Source organism: Phytophthora infestans, genomic scaffold (assembly GCF_000142945.1).
Source record: "Phytophthora infestans T30-4 supercont1.6 genomic scaffold, whole genome shotgun sequence".
Taxonomy (NCBI): domain Eukaryota; phylum Oomycota; class Peronosporomycetes; order Peronosporales; family Peronosporaceae; genus Phytophthora; species Phytophthora infestans.
The window spans coordinates 3130828-3150236 of NW_003303753.1; the positions used below are offsets into that span (position 1 = coordinate 3130828).

The window sequence follows — 19409 nt, forward strand, 5'->3', positions numbered from 1 at the left end:
GAAATTGTTCGTCGTCTGATGATTGTTAAATTTGTGCAAGCAAGTCTCCGATGACGAAGTCGATGTGGAACTTGAGCAGAAAGTATAAGATCAAGAGTTCGCTACGTTCTTGCATCGATGCCGCTCAAAGTATATCGAGCTCAAAGAAAAATACGCAAGCAAGAAGGTGACGGCATTTGCCCCACAGTCATTTATTGATAGAAGCAATGAATTTCGCGAGACTGCTATAATAATAACAGCTACGGATTCGCTATGGGAAATGTAGCACACGAAGAAGGGGCGGAAATATCGAGAACAGAAATGCGGAGACACTTGCTTGTTTGGATGCGAAAGAAGTTCGGATTGGATAAATTACCTAAGGAACAGTTAAAGCCGCAAGAGATCGAGCGCGCTCATCGTAAAATCAAATATGTGGAGATGAACACCTGCACACACTGTGGAAACAAACATACGAAGGATTCCTGTAAGGACTACGCATGCAATTCAAGAAGCACCAAGCAAAACTTCATTAATGCCAAAATAATATCTCCAACAGATTTTTGACAGACTCATAATTCAGAATTACAGGTACTATTGATCGAAAGGAAGTATCACCCCATGGGCCGAGATGGGGGCACACGCGAATCCGTGTTGAATTTGAATCGTCTAAGAACCCTTGACAGGAATATTGGTCTTCACAAAAGCATCTTCCAAGCTCGTAAATGGACGTTTCTTCGCGATTCGGGCACGGTAGGCCGGGCCTACACCCTCCACGAACTCCAGCTGAACCTCGGAGCTCGTGTTGATGCACGGTAAAACGGAACACACTTGATGAAGTGTGCACGAGTAGCAAATGGGCCGTAGTACGCTTCCCAGCAGGTGGCATCAACAAATGCGGAGTTCGGCAGCAACCATAGGTCAACCGTCACTAGGCTCGTGCAATATAAGATGAATAGGTCGTCGGGACCAGCAGCCTTCAACCGCTCTTGCTCGAAAACGTCCAGTGATAGATTCCCTTCGACGCATTTACACTGATGAACCTCGTGAAAGAAGCCCTTCGTCGCATCTTTCAGACACAGAAATGCATCTCCGGACGGAGACCCGTCTGCAGGCTGATACAGAAAACACTTCCCTTGATCATTACCGCAAGAGCACCTTCCTTCCTTAAATCCTTTGGTCTTCGTTGGCATCCGCTTGTCAGCAAGCGCATACGTCAATTGCCGCTAACGATACTGTCACAAGGGTCACGTTTGTTGTTTCAGCGTTCGTCTTCGATCGTCCTTGTCTTTAATTGGTCGATTCGTTTAGCGTTGTGTAGTTTGAGGTAACGTTTGTGTCAGTTTGACGTACCAGCTGTCTAACGTTATTTCGTTAGAGCGCCTCGCGTAGAAGGGATGGTGGCGCGGAAATGGTTCCTGCTCGTGGGCGGGAACGGCAAGGATCTCACATCGACGACTTCTGTAGGTGTGGATGTTGAAGATGTGGATACGTTCCGAAAGGCAGTGAAGAAAGAGTGTCCGAGCGCTCTCGCGAACGTCGATGCTGTCGACCTCACAGTCTTTGCGAACCGGGCGGAGTACGATGCGAAGCGAAACGTGCTGCTGCCCCAGTCGGGGTCCCTAGTGACGGCGTATGGGAATAACGAAGAGAATGCGCTCATTGTGCAAGTGCCGACGCAGCGTCAAGCGGTGGTGCCGACGGAATCGCAGCAATCGTTCGTTTGGAAGGAGCCAAAGTCGTTGGTCGCAACGACTGGTGCGAATTGGGATTTCCAGAATTCATTGGATCTCGGCAACCTAGCATCTGCTATTGGTCGTCATTATCAAGCTTGGAGAGATGGAAAGACGGACAAGCGAAGTCATCCGCTATTCGTGTGCTTAGATGGCCCCGGAACTGGAAAGTCGAGATTGCTTGACGAATTTCCCAACGTCTTGCAGCAGCGAATCTTTCGTGATGAGACACAAGGCGATCCAGCGATGAAGCAGCTCTTGCAGACAGCCTACAATTTCAAGATTACGTTTGAAAATGGAACAACCGACAACTATGGCATATCCGATCCGAGAAAAATGATTGGAACTCGAATGCTATACCAGCTGCAGGAGTCGGATTGGACGATGTTTAATGCGAACCCAGTTAATCAGGTGTTTCCTGCAGAAGTACTGACGAAATTGTCGGCAATCACCGAAACGGATTCGAACCGAATGTGCGTGATTCTCTGTGTCGATAGCTTGCAAAAGCTTCAGCATGAACCAGGAAGCAAGCGTTCCGAGTTTTATACGGCGTTTGCGTCGCTGTGTGACCTCGTCAATGCCTCCAAGTGCTGGCTGATTGTGATCTGCGCGGCGACTATTTCCCAGCCAGTGGATGAATTTCTGGCCGCTTCGCCACAATGGAGAGAGATGCTGCAGACGACATCATTGAAGCGCCCGAAGATCAACGGTAGAGACGTATTTGATACATTCGACTATGGCAATGGAGCTTTGACGCAGCTATTGGTGGATGACATGGGCGGGCATGGCAGAGCATTGGAAGAATTGTTCAACGTGATGCTGCAAAATCAGGGGCAAGCTTTTGAATTCATTCCGGTGATGCACAATGTGCTGGCTGCAATTCGACAAGCGTACCCTGCGATTGTTGCCCAGATGCAGAGTATGAAGCAAGCATTTCTTGCGGTGATTTCTCGTCGGAGGGTCGATGGAAATTCGCGCTTTGGAAGTCTGACGCTTGATCAAGTTATCTCGTGCGGGTTGATTCGACTAGATGGGATCCACCTCCAATGCCCGTTCGTTCTCTATATGCTGCTGGAAACGCATCATATTCCGTGGAACAAACATGCTACTTACGCACCGGCAGAACGGTTGGAAGACTTGAAACCTTGGCAACTTTGGGAGCATTTTAACTGCAAGTTCCGAGTGTTGAAATCGCAAGCTTTCGCCCAGGAGGAATCTGTGCTGTGGACGGATATACATCATGGGGCGCGGTTTGGCGATGGATGCAATCGACGCGTTATTGAGCGGCAATTGACGTATGCGCTTGCTGACAAGCGGATGCCAACGAAGACCAAAGGATTTAAGGAAGAAAGGTGCTCTTGCGGTAATGATCAAGGGAAGTGCTTTCTGTATCAGCCTGCAGACGGGTCTCCATCCGGAGATGCATTTCTGTGTCTGGAAGATGCGACGAAGGGCTTCTTTCACGAGGTTCATCAGTGTAAATGCGTCGAAGGGAATCTATCACTGGACGTTTTCGAGCAAGAGCGGTTGAAGGCTGCTGGTCCCGACGACCTATTCATCTTATATTGCACGAGTCTAGTGACGGCTGACCTATGTTTGCTGCCGAATTCCGCGTTTGTTGATGCCACCTGCTGGGAAGCGTACTACGGTCCATTTGCTGCTCGTGCATTCTTCATCAAGTCTGTTCCGTTACCGTGCATCAACACGAGCTCCGAGGTCCAACTGGAGTTCGTGGAGGGTGTAGGCCCGGCCTACCGTGCCCGAATCGCGAAGAAGCGTCCATTTACGAGCTTGGAAGATGCTTTTGTGAAGACCAAGATTCCAGTCAAGGTTCTTAGACGATTCAAATTCAACACGGATTCGCGTGTGCCCCATCTCGGCCATGGGGTGATACTTCCTTTCGATCAATAGTACCTGTAATTCTAAATTATGAGTCTGTCAAAAATCTGTGGAGATATTATTTTGGCATTAATGAAGTTTTGCTTGGTGCTTCTTGAATTGCATGCGTAGTCCTTACAGGAATCCTTCGTATGTTTGTTTCCACAGTGTGTGCAGGTGTTCATCTCCACATATTTTGATTTTACGATGAGCGCGCTCGATCTCTTGCGGCTTTAACTGTTCCTTAGGTAATTTATCCAATCCGAACTTCTTTCGCATCCAAACAAGCAAGTGTCTCCGCATTTCTGTTCTCGATATTTCCGCCCCTTCTTCGTGTGCTACATTTCCCATAGCGAATCCGTAGCTGTTATTATTATAGCAGTCTCGTGAAATTCATTGCTTCTATCAATAAATGACTGTGGGGCAAATGCCGTCACCTTCTTGCTTGCGTATTTTTCTTTGAGCTCGATATACTTTGAGCGGCATCGATGCAAGAACGTAGCGAACTCTTGATCTTATACTTTCTGCTCAAGTTCCACATCGACTTCGTCATCGGAGACTTGCTTGCCAAATTTAACAATCATCAGACGACGAACAATTTCGCCAGCTTCGTCTGTGTAGTTCGGCATATGATTCGAGTTGAGGCGAGTTGGAATATTCCAATCTAGCACTTCAATGGAGCCTTTCCCTTTGACGGGGCACGAAATTGAACCGCGAGTCAGCATTGATAAGAAATAAGCGCCTTAGCGATGTTATGAGGCATCTCATCGCAGCAAAATGGTCTGCTTCGTGACACAATCACGCAGGCCAAATTTTTCTTGCATTGAGTTACTAAGAAGTCCAATACGATTATGCTGACGGCAAAGACGTGCTAAGCGAAAAATGGTTCAATGGCGGTGTAGGCGGTGAATCAACCACCACCTTTGTGCGATCGATTCATGCGTAGAACGGAGAACGAGATATGTTTTCTCTTGAAAGGAAGTATCACCCCATGGCCAAGATGAGGCTAACGCGAATCCGTGTTGAAATTGAATCGTCTAAGAACCTTGACTGGAATCTCGGTCTTCACAAGAGCATCTTCCAAGCTCATAAATGGACGCTTCTTTGCGATTCGGGCACGGTAGGCCGGGTCCACACCCTCCACGAACTCCAGCTGGACCTCGGAGCTCGTGTTGATGCACGGTAATGGAACAGACTTGATGAAGAATGCACGTGCAGCAAATGGGCCGTAGTACGCTTCCCAGCAGGTGGCATCACCTAACGCGGAATTCGGCAGCAAACATAGGTCAGCCGTCACTAGACTCGTGCAATATAAGATGAATAGGTCGTCGGGACCAGCAGCCTTCAACCGCTCTTGCTCGAAAACGTCCAGTGATAGATTCCCTTCGACGCATTTACACTGATGAACCTCGTGAAAGAAGCCCTTCGTTGCATCTTCCAGACACAGAAATGCATCTCCGGACGGAGACCCGTCTGCAGGCTGATACAGAAAGCACTTCCCTTGATCAATACCGCAAGAGCACCTTTCTTTCTTAAATCCTTTGGTCTTCGTTGGCATCCGCTTGTCAGCTAGCGCATACGTCAATTGCCGCTCAATAACGCGTCGATTGCATTTATCGCCAAACCGTGCCCCATGATGTATATCCGTCTCGATTGATTTGAACAGCGATACTGCCTCACACGGGTAAGATTTGTGTCAGTTTGATGTACCAGTTGTCGGACTTAACCTCACCTCGTTCAGGATATTTCGTGAGTGCGCCGGAATGGCGGCGCGGAAATGGTTCCTGCTCGTGGGCGAGAACGGCAAGGATCTCACATCGACGACTTCTGTTGATGTGGATGTTGAAGATGTGGATACGTTCCGAAAGGCAGTGAAGAAAGAGTGTCCGAGCGCTCTCGCGAACGTCGATGCTGTCGACCTCACAGTCTTTGTGAACCGTGCGGAGTACGATGCGAAGCGAAGCGTGGTGCTGCCCCATTCGTGGTCCCCAGTGACGGCGTATGGGAATAATGGAGAGAATGCGCTCATTGTGCAAGTGCCGAAGCGCGCAGAAAGCGATTCACGTTATTTTATCCAGCCAAACGTTCAAGAACAAGTCGAAAAGGCAGTATTTGTGATCGTGGAAGAAGACGGAGAACGCAACGGTGTTGGAATGGGTGTGTTTTTCAGCTCGACTCTAGCGGTGACATGCGACCATAACCTAACGGAGCAACACACTGTGGGAAGCATGGTGTCTGTGGCGTTGAAGGAAGGTATTGAAGTTGTTGAAGTTGTTGCTCGCAGTTCTCAGCTGGACTTTGCGATTCTGAAGTCGTCCAAACCCAGATCATTCTTCATTCCTCCATGGAATGGAAGACCAGATGAACTAAGAGGACGCTATGATCTTGTGTTGGCATCGTATCGACTCGGTATTGACGAATACCAAGACGTGTTCAAGAATCAACTGGGATTTGCTCCGGTAGCCGGCATCTCCATCAGTGCTCACAGAAGACACATCATGTATTCGTGCCCAACGTACGCTGGAGATTCTGGTGCTGCACTTCTTATCAAGGATGGATTTCTTGTCGGTATCCATCTGGATACGGTCAATGCACTCCGCGAAGAGATGGACCGCAAGAAAACCATCAAGGATCGCCTGAATGATGTGGAGGAGTCTCTGGACAACATTGCGAGAAGCGGACTAGCGCAAGGCTGCTCTTTTGGTCTTTTGGCTCATGAGTTCAAGGACGTAGTGAGCGAGTAGTGCGAATTGACGAGTTCATAAATTAATGGCACATCTCAGTCACGAAAAAACGGTGTCACAACGAATGTTACATCCTCGGTGGCCAAAGTCGGAGGGTGCAGTCCGCAAGAGATTGCTGGACGTCTGATTAACGCATTGCCCAGACCAATGGTGAGTACAAATCCACCGACAGAGTTGCAGGAAACCCTACCGGGAGCGCCATCCGTGGCGGAATACCAAGGATTCGACGTCCGTCCAACTGGATCACCGTGCTTGGAGCGGCGATTGGAAGTGGAGCCAGCTGCACAAGTGGATGGACGCGAGCATCATACAGCTTGTATTCGGCATTCGCAAAGTCGGGATCGAATGACACACATAGCTCATATTCGACTCCTGGCATCGCGGCCCATGTCGCAATCGCCTTGTGGTCGAGCTCTCCAGGTGCCATGCCCCATTGCTGAGAAACTCCAATCTCAACCTCAATCGTCCGAAAGTCTGCAAATATTGGAACGTTTGGAGGAAGCACCGAGCCGGGTGTTTCTTCGCGTGGTCCATAACTGAGATCTGAGCACCTTTGTTGCCCTTGAGAATTCTTGGCGGCCAAGTGGCCTTTGAGCCATCGCTTGACATGCCGCTCACGAAATTGATCGTTTAGCTCTCCAACGTAATTTTCGTGTGGAGCGTCGGCAAACTCGATGATGTGAATCTCTTTCGTGTCAGGAAACCATTCAAGATAATTGAGTCGAACGATTGGATCCTCGCTGTCTGCAAACGCGTTCCACTCGTCTTCCGTTGCGTGGCACACACGCACTGTACCGGTCGGCGGTGGAGGATGTGCCACTGCAGCTTCCAGAGCAGCGTTGATGCGATCGATGCTGGAGAGCAGAGGAGTCATTGACGCCGGTGTGACTGCGTCTGTCGCAGCGACAGCTTGATTGGGGGCACCGTAGCTACTGCAGGTGACGAGTATGAGTCCCGTCCCCAAAGAAAGCAAGAATGATGTTCGTCTTGTCCCAGAATGGGCATCGAGAATGTTCGTCTTGTCCGCTCGTCGTCCGCTCAACATCCGCCCAACCATCTCAACGGGAGTACCCCTAGACACCCTTGGAAGTACTACATGGTACAGGCTGTACTACATGGTACATCTTTGCTCTCTGAGGGTGTCTAGGGGTAATCTCGATTACTTTTAAGGGGTATGAAGAGCGGACGATGAAACATAGACGATACGCACCGTCCTCTAAAACCTCAGCTGAGTGCTATTTCATGACAGTGTAAGATTGAAGGATGGCGCGGAAATGGTTCCAGCTCGTAGGCGAAGATGGGAACGCGGTAACGTCGACTGATGCTGTTGTCGTGGATATCGAAGATGTGGATATGTTGCGGCATGCGGTGAAGGAGCAGCTCAGAGACAGTCACCTCGCAGGGATTGCTGCGTCCGATCTCACAGTCTTTGCGAACCGGGCGGAGTACGATGCGAAGCGAAGCGTGGTGCTGCCCCATTCGTGGTCCCCAGTGACGGCGTATGGGAATAATGGAGAGAATGCGCTCATTGTGCAAGTGCCGAAGCGCGCAGAAAGCGATTCACGTTATTTTATCCAGCCAAACGTTCAAGAACAAGTCGAAAAGGCAGTATTTGTGATCGTGGAAGAAGACGGAGAACGCAACGGTGTTGGAATGGGTGTGTTTTTCAGCTCGACTCTAGCGGTGACATGCGACCATAACCTAACGGAGCAACACACTGTGGGAAGCATGGTGTCTGTGGCGTTGAAGGAAGGTATTGAAGTTGTTGAAGTTGTTGCTCGCAGTTCTCAGCTGGACTTTGCGATTCTGAAGTCGTCCAAACCCAGATCATTCTTCATTCCTCCATGGAATGGAAGACCAGATGAACTAAGAGGACGCTATGATCTTGTGTTGGCATCGTATCGACTCGGTATTGACGAATACCAAGACGTGTTCAAGAATCAACTGGGATTTGCTCCGGTAGCCGGCATCTCCATCAGTGCTCACAGAAGACACATCATGTATTCGTGCCCAACGTACGCTGGAGATTCTGGTGCTGCACTTCTTCTCAAGGATGGATTTCTTGTCGGTATCCATCTGGAAACGATCAATGCACTCCGCGAAGAGATGGACCGCAAGAAAACCATCAAGGATCGCTTGAATGATGTGGAGGAGTCTCTGGACAACATTGCGAGAAGCGGACTAGCGCAAGGCTGCTCTTTTGGTCTTTTGGCTCATGAGTTCAAGGACGTAGTGAGCGAGTAGTGCGAATTGACGAGTTCATAAATTGATGGCACATCTCAGTCACGAAAAAACGGTGTCGCAACGAATGTTACATCCTCGGTGGCCAAAACCGGAGGGTGCGTCAAACAAAATGATACTTACGAACCATTTAGAGTTATCGAGATAATCGGGCTAAGAGTTGGCCTATTGGTTTTCGCACTTAACCGAAACAGTGACATTTATTGTAAACTTACATCGAAAAAACTGTAAGACTACCCTTTTCCAATTGCTTTTAACCGGAGCTTTTAAATAACACTTGAATTTTTAAAATTGAAAAAATATTGAGCTCACAACACTCCTAAATGTATCGTCATTTCGAGGGCCCATAATGAAACTTGCCAATTCCCTTGGTGTCAAAGTAGATCAAATTGATTTCAAACAGCATTTGAATAGACACAAGGACTAATGTAGTCTAAACATGGGAGCGCCTCAGATCGGCGAGACACATTGGCTAGCAGTCTCAAACAAACATAAAGCTTACTTTGATCCCCTCGGCTTGCCAATACCACGTGTGATACCAAAGGTTATTCCTATCGCGAAGTTAATATTCAGAACCCTCGATTTGGACATCGTGGGCAGTATTGCGTCCTGTGGCTGTACTATCTACAGCACAATAAAGTAAATGGATTCTATAAGCTCTTTACAGTCTAGTAATCATTTTTGCTGGGGTTATATAGAGATCCATCTCACAAGCTTGGATTACAAGATCATCGATGAATACGAGAATTATGACAAGTTCTTTGTGAAGGTGGTTGGTCAAGGAGAAGCTTTCTGGTGTTATTTCATTTGCTATGATTTAGACGAGAACGTGTTTGTTTTACAGGTCGATTAAATGCATTGTCGTGAGCATCCATTCAAATATGTAGAACGCATTATGATAGGCTCCGACTGTTGCGAGCTCGAGATGTAATACAAACTTACTTTGTTTTAATATACACACGCAATGAATGTTGAATATATTGAAACGCACGAGCCAGAGCCAATTTGCATTGATGAGAACTCCTATGTACACATGGCCAACTCTTAAATCAAAGCCAGAAGTCATTGTTGAGTCAAAACTTACTCTGGATGACTTAAATCGCATTACCAAGAATACTTCTCCAGCCAAGGTTTATATGGTGGAAACACCAAGTCTTGAGCTTGCGCGCTAAGTACCAGTGAGGTTCATCATTTTTTATGATGTCGTACTCAGGAATTTCCAGCAGATGACACATTAGCGGACTCATCAGTTTATAGTGTCATCGCTAAATATTGTATGAGTACGACACATTAGCGGAATCGACATTATCGAAGTGTCCATGTGTGAATTATTTTGTATCTTGTATCGAAACACGGGGGTATTGCTATGTTTCGATACACCTAGATGACGAGCTAATTGTTGTGAGGCATTGTGTCCGGCTTGCGTCCAGCTATTATGTCCATCTTTCTTTTCATTAGAAGCCGTGATAGCAACACTAGATCAATCTATATATCTTAGTGTAGAAGTGTTTCGTAACTGGAACATGTTGCTTCTGATAACTAGAATGAAGGTGGTCGCCTTTTTTTGTCGGTACAATACCGGCTTTACGGGGCGGTTTCGTTCATGAATTCATGATTGTTTTTGTCCAATCAGATCATGAATTCATGGTATATCGGTGAATGTGAGATCGCGACGGCACCCTCCGATTTTGGCCACCGAGGATGTAACATTCGTTGCGACACCGTTTTTTCGTGACTGCGATGTGCCATTAATCTATGAACTCGTCAATTCGCACTACTCGCTCACTACGTCCTTGAACTCATGAGCCAAAAGACCAAAAGAGCAGCCTTGCGCTAGTCCGCTTCTCGCAATGTTGTCCAGAGACTCCTCCACATCATTCAAGCGATCCTTGATGGTTTTCTTGCGGTCCATCTCTTTGCGGAGTGCATTGATCGTTTCCAGATGGATACCGACAAGAAATCCATCCTTGAGAAGAAGTGCAGCACCAGAATCTCCAGCGTACGTTGGGCACGAATACATGATGTGTCTTCTGTGAGCACTGATGGAGATGCCGGCTACCGGAGCAAATCCCAGTTGATTCTTGAACATCTTGGTATTCGTCAATACCAAATCGATACGATGCCAACACAAGATCATAGCGTCCTCTTGGTTCATCTGTTCTTCCATTCCATGGAGGAATGAAGAATGATCTGGGTTTGGACGACTGCAGAATCGCAAAGTCCAGCTGAGAACTGCGAGCAACAACTTCAACAACTTCAATACCTTCCTTCAACGCCACAGACACCATGCTTCCCACAGTGTGTTGCTCCGTTAGGTTATGGTCGCATGTCACCGCTAGAGTCGGCCTGAAAAACACACCCATTCCAACACCGTTGCGTTCTCCGTCTTCTTCCACGATCACAAATACTGCCTTTTCGACTTGTTCTTGAACGTTTGGCTGGATAAAATAACGTGAATCGCTTTCAGCGCGCTTCGGCACTTGCACAATGAGCGCATTCTCTCCATTATTCCCATACGCCGTCACTGGGGACCACGAATGGGGCAGCACCACGCTTCGCTTCGCATCGTACTCCGCCCGGTTCGCAAAGACTGTGAGATCGGACGCAGCAATCCCTGCGAGGTGACTGTCTCTGAGCTGCTCCTTCACCGCATGCCGCAACATATCCACATCTTCGATATCCACGACAACAGCATCAGTCGACGTTACCGCGTTCCCATCTTCGCCTACGAGCTGGAACCATTTCCGCGCCATCCTTCAATCTCACAGGCAACTTCCAGAATGAACTGTCATGAAATAGCCTCAACTGAGGTTTTAGAGGACGGTGCGTATCGTCTATGTTTCATCGTCCGCTCTTCATACCCCTTAAAAGTACCCCTAGACACCCTCAGAGACAGCGATAATGTTTTACCGGTAATACCATGCATTAATATTAATAGTACATCACCATGTAGTACAGTCCTGTACGGTACAGGACATGGTATTAATACATCATCGAACTACATAGTACAGTGGTACAGTGTACCAATGTGGTACAGTGTACCATGTAGCTCGATGATGTATTAATACAATGGTACAGTGTACCATGTAGTTTGATGATGTACTAATACCATGTACCGGTAATCATGAATATAAGATATGCGTAAAGAAACCGGTTTTATACCGGATTGGACCGGATTCTATTGTGACATTGCATTTAGGGTCGCTCTTAACCACATGCCATGGCACGAAATGCTGTGATCCGATTGGATGAGCGCTTGCTAGGGCTAGAGTTTTAAGTAAACTAAATGACAGGAAGTGCCACGGATGGCATTTGCAAGTGCCATGGCAAAGGGCAATTGCCACGTGCCATGCTATTTTTATCTTCAATAATGTATGCTCTAAAAACAATTTTAAATGATGGCACAATGGCAGGGCAATTCTATTCGTAACCACGCCATGCCATGGCTCAATTTCTAGTGCCATGGCATGGCACGCGTGGCAGTGGTTAAAATTCACCCTAAGAGTGAAGACTGCGTGAGTATTTTTTTTAATACTCACAGATTTTTTATAAAGAAAAAACATACCACGACAAGGGCCGTCGTGTATGTCACATCTCTTGAATGTGTGGGTATGTGAGTATTATAAAATAGCCCTTTTCAGCCACTCCATATACTTTGCTTTTATGAAGGGGTCTGTTGTTTGTCGCCTTCAAACAAAATGTAGAAGTGAACTTATTTATCTTATGTACTAGCAATATGCATGACTACTGAAAGGTCGTCCGTTCTGCAACCACAAGCTGAAGTGTCGTCCGTTGTAAACTTCAACGTGTTGCACTTGTACTAAAGCAAGTGCTGAAACCGCTGAGCTGAAACCTCAGCGGTTGCTGCACTTTGTAGCATTAGCGACAGCACTTCCCCCTTCGATGACATAGTCGAAGCGCTTGGGCTCAATGCGATCTTGTAGTCTATTGTCTACGTAATCCGGAGCACTCTACCCAGATCTCTCACTTTGCTCTGCTTGCGGTTATTCTTGACAAAGGCTCGCACAGCCACTGGGACGTCTTGTAGCAGCATGTCTGCTGGTTCCCAGGAGTCCTCTTGATTACTCAGACCTCTCCAGCGCACCTCACTTTCATGGCGCTTTGCCTCCGAGTTGTTGAAGCCCTAAGCAGCTTGTCAACAACGTGCCCTTCACTGTTGTGAGCAACGTGCTTCAACATGTCCTCACTCACATTCAGAGAGCTGTCTGCGTAATACTTACGACGGCTAGAATGAGCTTTACGTCGCTGCCCAGTGATGAGGTTTTCTATCTCGAAAATCCAATTGGAGACCGTCCCTGTCACTTGTGCCGGTCCACACCACTTAACTCGCAGTTTACTGCGTGTATGCTACCAGACATCGGCGTACAGCACGTAGTCACCGATGTCGAGCTGAGCCATAGCTGTTCCTAGCTTTCTTCCGAGCTGCAGCTCGTACCTCCCGGCTCACTCGGTTTGTACGACGATGCATTTCATCAAGTGCTTTGCGCAGATTTTTCACGTGGTCTTGCTGCGATGCCTGTATACTTTCCAGTGTAGCCATTTCAGTCGGTCCTGGAACCGCGAGGTTATCGGTTGGAGACATTGCCGGTAGTCCCGTCATCGTCGCAATGAGGGCCACTCCTCCTAGCGATGGCGACGGTAAGCTGTTGAGCACCATCTGCACGATCTCCACCACTCGAGGCCATTCCTGTGGCCGCATTCTCCATTTGGTTAGAAGGGCACGGCAAAAGCGGAGCGCTTAGCGCGTCACCACTTCCACGGTGCCGTTTGACCACGGGCATCTTGCCGTTGTGAAGTGGTGGCGCGCACCTAATGCGTGTTGCAAGGCCTCAATGGTTTTATTCTTGAAGTGTGTGCCCTGGTCGCTGATCCCACTTCGAGCGAAGCAAACCACTCAAGCAAGCCGTTGAATGTTGTGTCTGCATCTGCTGTAGCACACGGTAGCCGCCACACGTACTTGGACGCATCGTCCTTAATAACCAGAATGTAGGTCTCTCCAGAGTCACTGACTCCCATGAACAAATAGTCCTAGTGGATGAGCTCGTTCGGGTGCTCTGCGTGCATTGCTTCGCCTAATACTCTAGGTTGTGGTGGTCCACTGAGTGTGCTCGCGCAGTGCAAACATCTTTGCTCATGCCTGTCCAGAAAAACGCGGCCCCAATCCTTTCCAGCGTCGTTGCCACTCCACGGTGACCCGCGACCCCAAAATGACCAAGTTACACAAACACGAACGTGCAGCTCTGTTGCTTTGTCCGAAATCCAAATTCTGTTCTTTGTGTCCTTCCACAACCTATCTGCAGTAGATTGGACCGCGCCACTGGGAGGTGTCCCTGCGCCCTGAGCCGCCACGATGTCGGTCACCGTAGGCCACAGGAACGACTTATCAAGCTGTGGCGATAGAGGTAACTCCACATGACGAATTGCGGACACTGTTTTGTACGCTGACACCCAACGTGACAGCAGGTCTGCTCACACGTTATCATCCCCTGCAATGTCGTAGATCTCGTACTTATAGGCCAAGAGAAGTAGTGACCACCTGTACAGCTTATCTGCCGTGTATCGCGGCACAGACTTGGATACACTGTGGGTATCGAGAATGTAACGTAGGTTGCGGTGGTCGGTGTACAGGGAGAAACCATCCGGTCGATGCAGCAGATAGTATGCTCGCCGACACGTTTCAATGATTGCATAGACCTCTTTCTCCACAACGACCCACCATTTCGCCGAACAATTGAAAGCCCCGCCGAGCATCAGCTATGGCTGATGATCTTGCTCGCTTAGCGGTCTTATGGCATGATCCTGCGAAACGTGAGTTATTGCAGCGCCCCAGTGCTCGTCACTGGCGTCAGTATACACACATAGTCTCTTTGTTGGGTCGGGGTGTGCTAGCTACAGCGCATGTTGCAGTGCTGCTTTGCAACGACGTAAACAGTCTTCTTGTTCTGGTCCCCAGCCAACGTCACTCAACAGCATCTTTCGGACCTGAGTCTTAGAGCGACCGCCTGCTTTTTTCATACACTCTCTTCATAAATTATAACAGTGGGTCGATCAGTTTATTATATGCTGGGAGTGACGTTCGCATCCAGTTCAGAGCACAAACGAACTGTTGCAGCTCTTGGCCTGTGGCGGGCGGCTGAAGGTTCGTCAACGCCTCCACTCTAGCTGGATCGTGCCGCACGCCGTCATCGAACACAATGCGACCGCTTCCCGCAAGTAGTAGGAGCACTTCTTGGAATTCTACTTTAGGCCTTTATCCGCACAAATAGTGAGCACCTTCTTCAGTAAAGCTACTTCATCAGTGTCATTGTAGCCCAGAAGGACATCAATCAATATCAAAAGTCCATTGTTGAACACCCGGAGAACATCTCCTGTACCGTAGATTACACGTATGCCACGCTGTTGGTGCCCCACCATGAGCACACGAGTCGGAGTAATCACTCCTTCCTCCGTCGAAATCGAATAGATCTCCTGAGAGAACGGAGCCATGGCAAACTGCCAAAACCCTTTGAAGCAATCTAGTGAAAAGAAATGTGAAGGTCCACGTCAGCGATCAAAAATCACTTCAAGAACAGCGATCAAAAATCGCTTCAAGAACAGGCATGGCCAGACAATTTGCTCCACACACTCATTGGGTCCCCTAACATCCACTGTCATCCGGTGGGCTCCAGCCTCAGGTTTGTTCACTACATGAGGTGGTGAGCGCCACTTACTCGGAGGATTTCGGTAGCACAGTCCTGCAGCGATGAGCGCGTCGATGTGCCCCTTCAAGAACCCTCGATGCGCTTGTGCGTATCGACGAGCACAGCACCGCACAGGAGTGAAACCGGGTTTCAACGTAACCTCCATCGACGGCATGTTCACAGGAGAATCACGGCCGATCACCAATCGGAACACGTCAGTAAACTGCTTCCACATCTTAAGAAGTTCTTCTTCGACAAATTCGGCTGACGCTCCCAAACTACGAGCTTTCTCCACTTTTTTGAGAAGAATCTCCTTTATCTGCTGACGTTCAGCGTCCTTATCATCATCAAATACCGGTAAACAAGCCTGGACCTCGTCTTCACTCATAACAGTCTCTTCCTTTGTCGGTTCAGGCGTTAGCACAGCTGTACTGTACGCCAGTACGCTCGCGCCAAAATTGGCAGTTTCTTCACCAACACCACTCATATCCCACACAGACTGAGCTTGTTGAGCAGCGGCGAGTAATTTCCCCGGGCTGTAACCGAGCCGCTCCATAATTTTATCGAGACAGCAGTAAGTCACCAACCTCGGGTGGTAGCCGCTGCTCCGTGACCCAACAAACCACGTTTTGCAATACGAGCGGGCCACCTGGTGTCGAAAACGTTATAATGAATCTTGAATTTACTCTTCACAGCCACTGACTTGTCCCCGATACCTGTCACCGCGGTACTTTCCGGTAAATCTTGACGAGCCAGCCACTTTCCCTTTATGGATAACAGCTTCAGGAGCTTCGTCATTACCACAGACACTTCCGCCGCGCTATCCGGCGTGATATCTGTGTCTACTGCATTCATCACAACACACGGGATCGCTGGTGAACGTGGCCTGGCCACACTCATTATTGGTGCTGCCGCCAGCACAGGCTTCAACACTTGTCTGCATGTGCTTATCTCGTACAACGCCTTTACTTCAGTATGGCTAGCGATGTTTGGGCTCTGGAAAACACTGTGCGTCTGATCTTCACACTTAAAACACTTTTTGTCCGACTTAAGAGGTTTTTGAGCGGTGTCTGACTTCGGCATCCCATCTCCTGCAGATTTACCAGACCGCTGTCCCGTGCCTGTCGAAGTTTTGTTACTAGTACCACGTCCTTCCCTGAGTTTTCTTTGAGTTGCTTCCAAATCCTGGATGCAATTCAGCCTTGGTGCTAGTTTTGGCTTGCGCCGGTGGCGAGATGTGGGCTTCAAAGCGCATAAAACCCTCCAGCTCACTGCGAGCCCACTTCAGGAACCTTGTATATTTGCCTTAGTCTGCTTGTGCGTTTGACGCCCCAATTGGTCCTTCACAGCAGCCCTGAATGCTGGTGGACGCAAGGCCTCCACCAAGTATACAATCACTTTCCACATCTACTTGCATCACATCCTCCATGTTCAACCTGTCGACTATCTCGTAGAAGTCAACCATGAGGCGAGAGAGTCGAGACTCCGCATCTTGTAATTCCAAGATCATACGAAGCATCTTTACCTCCTTATCCAGTGTCTTGTACGCGGTGTTGTCTGGTAGGCGTGCCGACAGAAATTAATCCCTCCATTCCGCTTCGGTCACATCCTTCTCGTTTTTAACCTTTATTACCCAGCTGGAAAGTCCACACGTGGGATTTGAAGCATTAGTCAATTATATGAAAAAATGTATGGGAATGGATTTATACCTAAGTAGAATGCGCATGCATGGAATGACAGTCTCGGTTTGTCTTGAGCCCACACACGCCGAAGAACTGGCTTATAAGACAGAGTTCGGCGACGTCATAAACTTCTATATGATGGTGGTCAAGCTAAAACACTGCAGCACGAGCGTAGAATGCAACGACCTCAAATAGTCAAACTGTTCTTTTCGAAGTTTTCCGCTATTGACGTACACGACCATCTACGACAAGGATGCATCGAGATGGAGCGAACATGGCTCACCAAACAGTGGCATCAGCGTATATTTGCCACCCTTTTTATAATGATAGTAGTCGACGCCTATCGTGCTTACCAATACGAATCGACGGCTGCAGGCTGCCTGGACTCGACCATCGCAAATTTCGATTCGTTCATCTCGCAGTTGGCCCACCAACTAATCTTCAACGCCTTTACAATGCAGCGATCAACGCGTCCTGGTAGTAGTACCGATTCTTCTGGAGTAGAAACCCTTCTGACGCACACATTGCGGGCATTTAGCTTTTTAGCTCAATACCAGCGTCTTAGTGGAACGGCTTTACGGGCTCAACAAAAGTGTGGAGTCTGTGGAAAGAAGGCATCGTTGGTTGCTCAGGCCCACGAGGAAGAGACGTACCACGATTGAAAATATTGCATTTTGGCTTGCCAACAGAGTGCATAGATCGACTGGCCTTTTGGAGTTTTGCTTTGTAGCATTTTGAATGAGCCGCGAGTCGACCCATTCGAAAACCGGTCTTTCATGTACTGTTCTGGATATTCTCGCGAGGCTGTATTAACCATTCCCATGTAATATATACCGCAAAGTGCCTCGAGCCGGACTAACGTTTTGACAGAAGAGAAGGCACTATCTGCAACAATGGTGCGCCCTGTCCCTTTGTACGGCTCCGACAGTCGAAGCACAATAGCCGTTCCCTCACCGAAAAGAGCTTGATATGGTTTCTTCTTTTGTCGCTCCGCTCCTTCAACGAGATCTAGACCCAATAGAGCTCCTGAGTCACCGTCAGCTATAGCCTTCAACTCAGCACCAATACCCTCCGGTTTTCTCGGTATCTTCGTCTTATGGGGGGGGGGCCGTCATGACAGTGCTTTGCTTCTCTGCCTTGCCATGCATTCATACGTTCGTCAATGCACATGATCTCACCTGGCGAAACTACTCCATGTCGGCGATCATAATAGTGTTACCTAGAGCACGAATAGGCTTTCATGGTTCATCGGAGATCACGTCATCTGCAAACGACAATGCACCCGAAATGTGTTCAAATGTGTGACGTGATACACCAAAACGTTCTCCAAAATCGGGAGGAATTCCAACAAAGCCCTCAGGAATGTCTTTTCCCAGTAGGTTCGTAAAGGACCTCGTCTAGGTTCTACTGCCATAGCTAGTCGGACTCCAAGAAACCGAAACAAGTCCCCTTCTGCTATTATACGTTGACGACGGGCCGTCAACTTATCGTTTGTGTGCTTGATCGTACTCTGAATTGTCGACCACGAATACATTAAATAGAAGTACTTGATAAATGTTTTTTTTTTTTTACCTAATTGAAGGGCTGATGGCCAACGGACTTGCGTAGTAATGCTGCCGAATCTATTAAAACGTTTGAGCAGAATTCCCAACTCCGGTTATGTGCGAGTACTTTTCCATCATCCAATATTTCAGGCGGTGCTACTTCGGAGGCTGCCGAAGTAGAATTCAACTCGGTGCAGTCTTTTTTTTCTTCTTCCGATTCTTCAGAATTCGAAGAAGATGATGTTCTACTATCTTCTTCCCCCACGCTGCCCAGTAAAAGTGACGTCATTGGTCCTTCGGATGCCTGGTGTGGCTGTGTTGGAGCGTTGAAGGCTTGCAAGGCCTCGGTTCAGCGGGCTGAGACCATTTTAACTCTGCCGTCATTCCATTGTACATCGTACCAAGGATGTCGTTTGCTGCTGTCTATCGATAGGACCACACATCGCAAAGGTCGGTCGATTTGGTATTTCCGCGTACTCGATCTCCCACAGCGTGTTTCGGCATGATGAAAGCTTCGTATGACGTCGAAAACAATGCGCTGGGCTCCTCGTCTACGTTGTTTTATTTAACTTCTTAACTGACTTTGTAAACTTTGCTGAGGACGACGGTCTATTTGTAAAAGTAAGCCCTCCCGTTGGCGCAGAAGCCCACGCATGGGATCTATGGGGAATAAAGGTTAAACAGCTCAAAGCCGCAGATCCTCACCATCGTGCTCTGCTCAATGCATGCACTTAACGGCATGACAAAGATCTTCGCTTGAGTACCTTGATTTACCGCCTTAAGACGTCGTTTGTAAATAGCGTAGCTGTCCATATAGTCACGCTTCTCCTTTTTGAGCTGCCTCGGTAAATAGGCGGGACAGGCAAGTTTGTCGCTGCCGCCACGGTGAAGGCGGGTGGCTCTGGAGCTC

The 19409-nt window shown here is 48.4% G+C and overlaps 4 protein-coding genes and 2 pseudogenes across 4 annotated transcripts; 2 read left to right on the top strand and 4 right to left on the bottom strand.

The window, feature by feature from the left end:
• Positions 1-797: 797 nt before the first annotated feature.
• PITG_23258 lies at positions 798-1202 on the bottom strand (annotated as a pseudogene; the record flags this gene model as incomplete).
• Positions 1203-1373: 171 nt separating this feature from the next.
• On the top strand, positions 1374-3646 carry PITG_04812 (crinkler (CRN) family protein, putative; the record flags this gene model as incomplete). The annotated part of the gene is made up of 1 exon (XM_002905473.1): positions 1374-3646. The coding sequence occupies one exon, from the start codon at positions 1374-1376 to the stop codon at positions 3618-3620; it is 2247 nt and encodes a 748-aa protein (XP_002905519.1).
• Positions 3647-4710: 1064 nt separating this feature from the next.
• Positions 4711-5235, bottom strand: PITG_23259 (annotated as a pseudogene; the record flags this gene model as incomplete).
• A 1223-nt stretch (positions 5236-6458) lies between these two features.
• PITG_04813 (uncharacterized protein) lies at positions 6459-7283 on the bottom strand (the record flags this gene model as incomplete). The annotated part of the gene is made up of 1 exon (XM_002905474.1): positions 6459-7283. One exon carries the CDS (start codon positions 7203-7205, stop codon positions 6459-6461), a length of 747 nt encoding a protein of 248 aa, XP_002905520.1.
• A 311-nt stretch (positions 7284-7594) lies between these two features.
• Positions 7595-8575, top strand: PITG_04814 (uncharacterized protein; the record flags this gene model as incomplete). The annotated part of the gene is made up of 1 exon (XM_002905475.1): positions 7595-8575. The coding sequence occupies one exon, from the start codon at positions 7595-7597 to the stop codon at positions 8573-8575; it is 981 nt and encodes a 326-aa protein (XP_002905521.1).
• A 1722-nt stretch (positions 8576-10297) lies between these two features.
• PITG_04815 (uncharacterized protein) lies at positions 10298-10899 on the bottom strand (the record flags this gene model as incomplete). The annotated part of the gene is made up of 1 exon (XM_002905476.1): positions 10298-10899. One exon carries the CDS (start codon positions 10725-10727, stop codon positions 10347-10349), a length of 381 nt encoding a protein of 126 aa, XP_002905522.1.
• Between the last annotated feature and the right edge of the window lie 8510 nt (positions 10900-19409).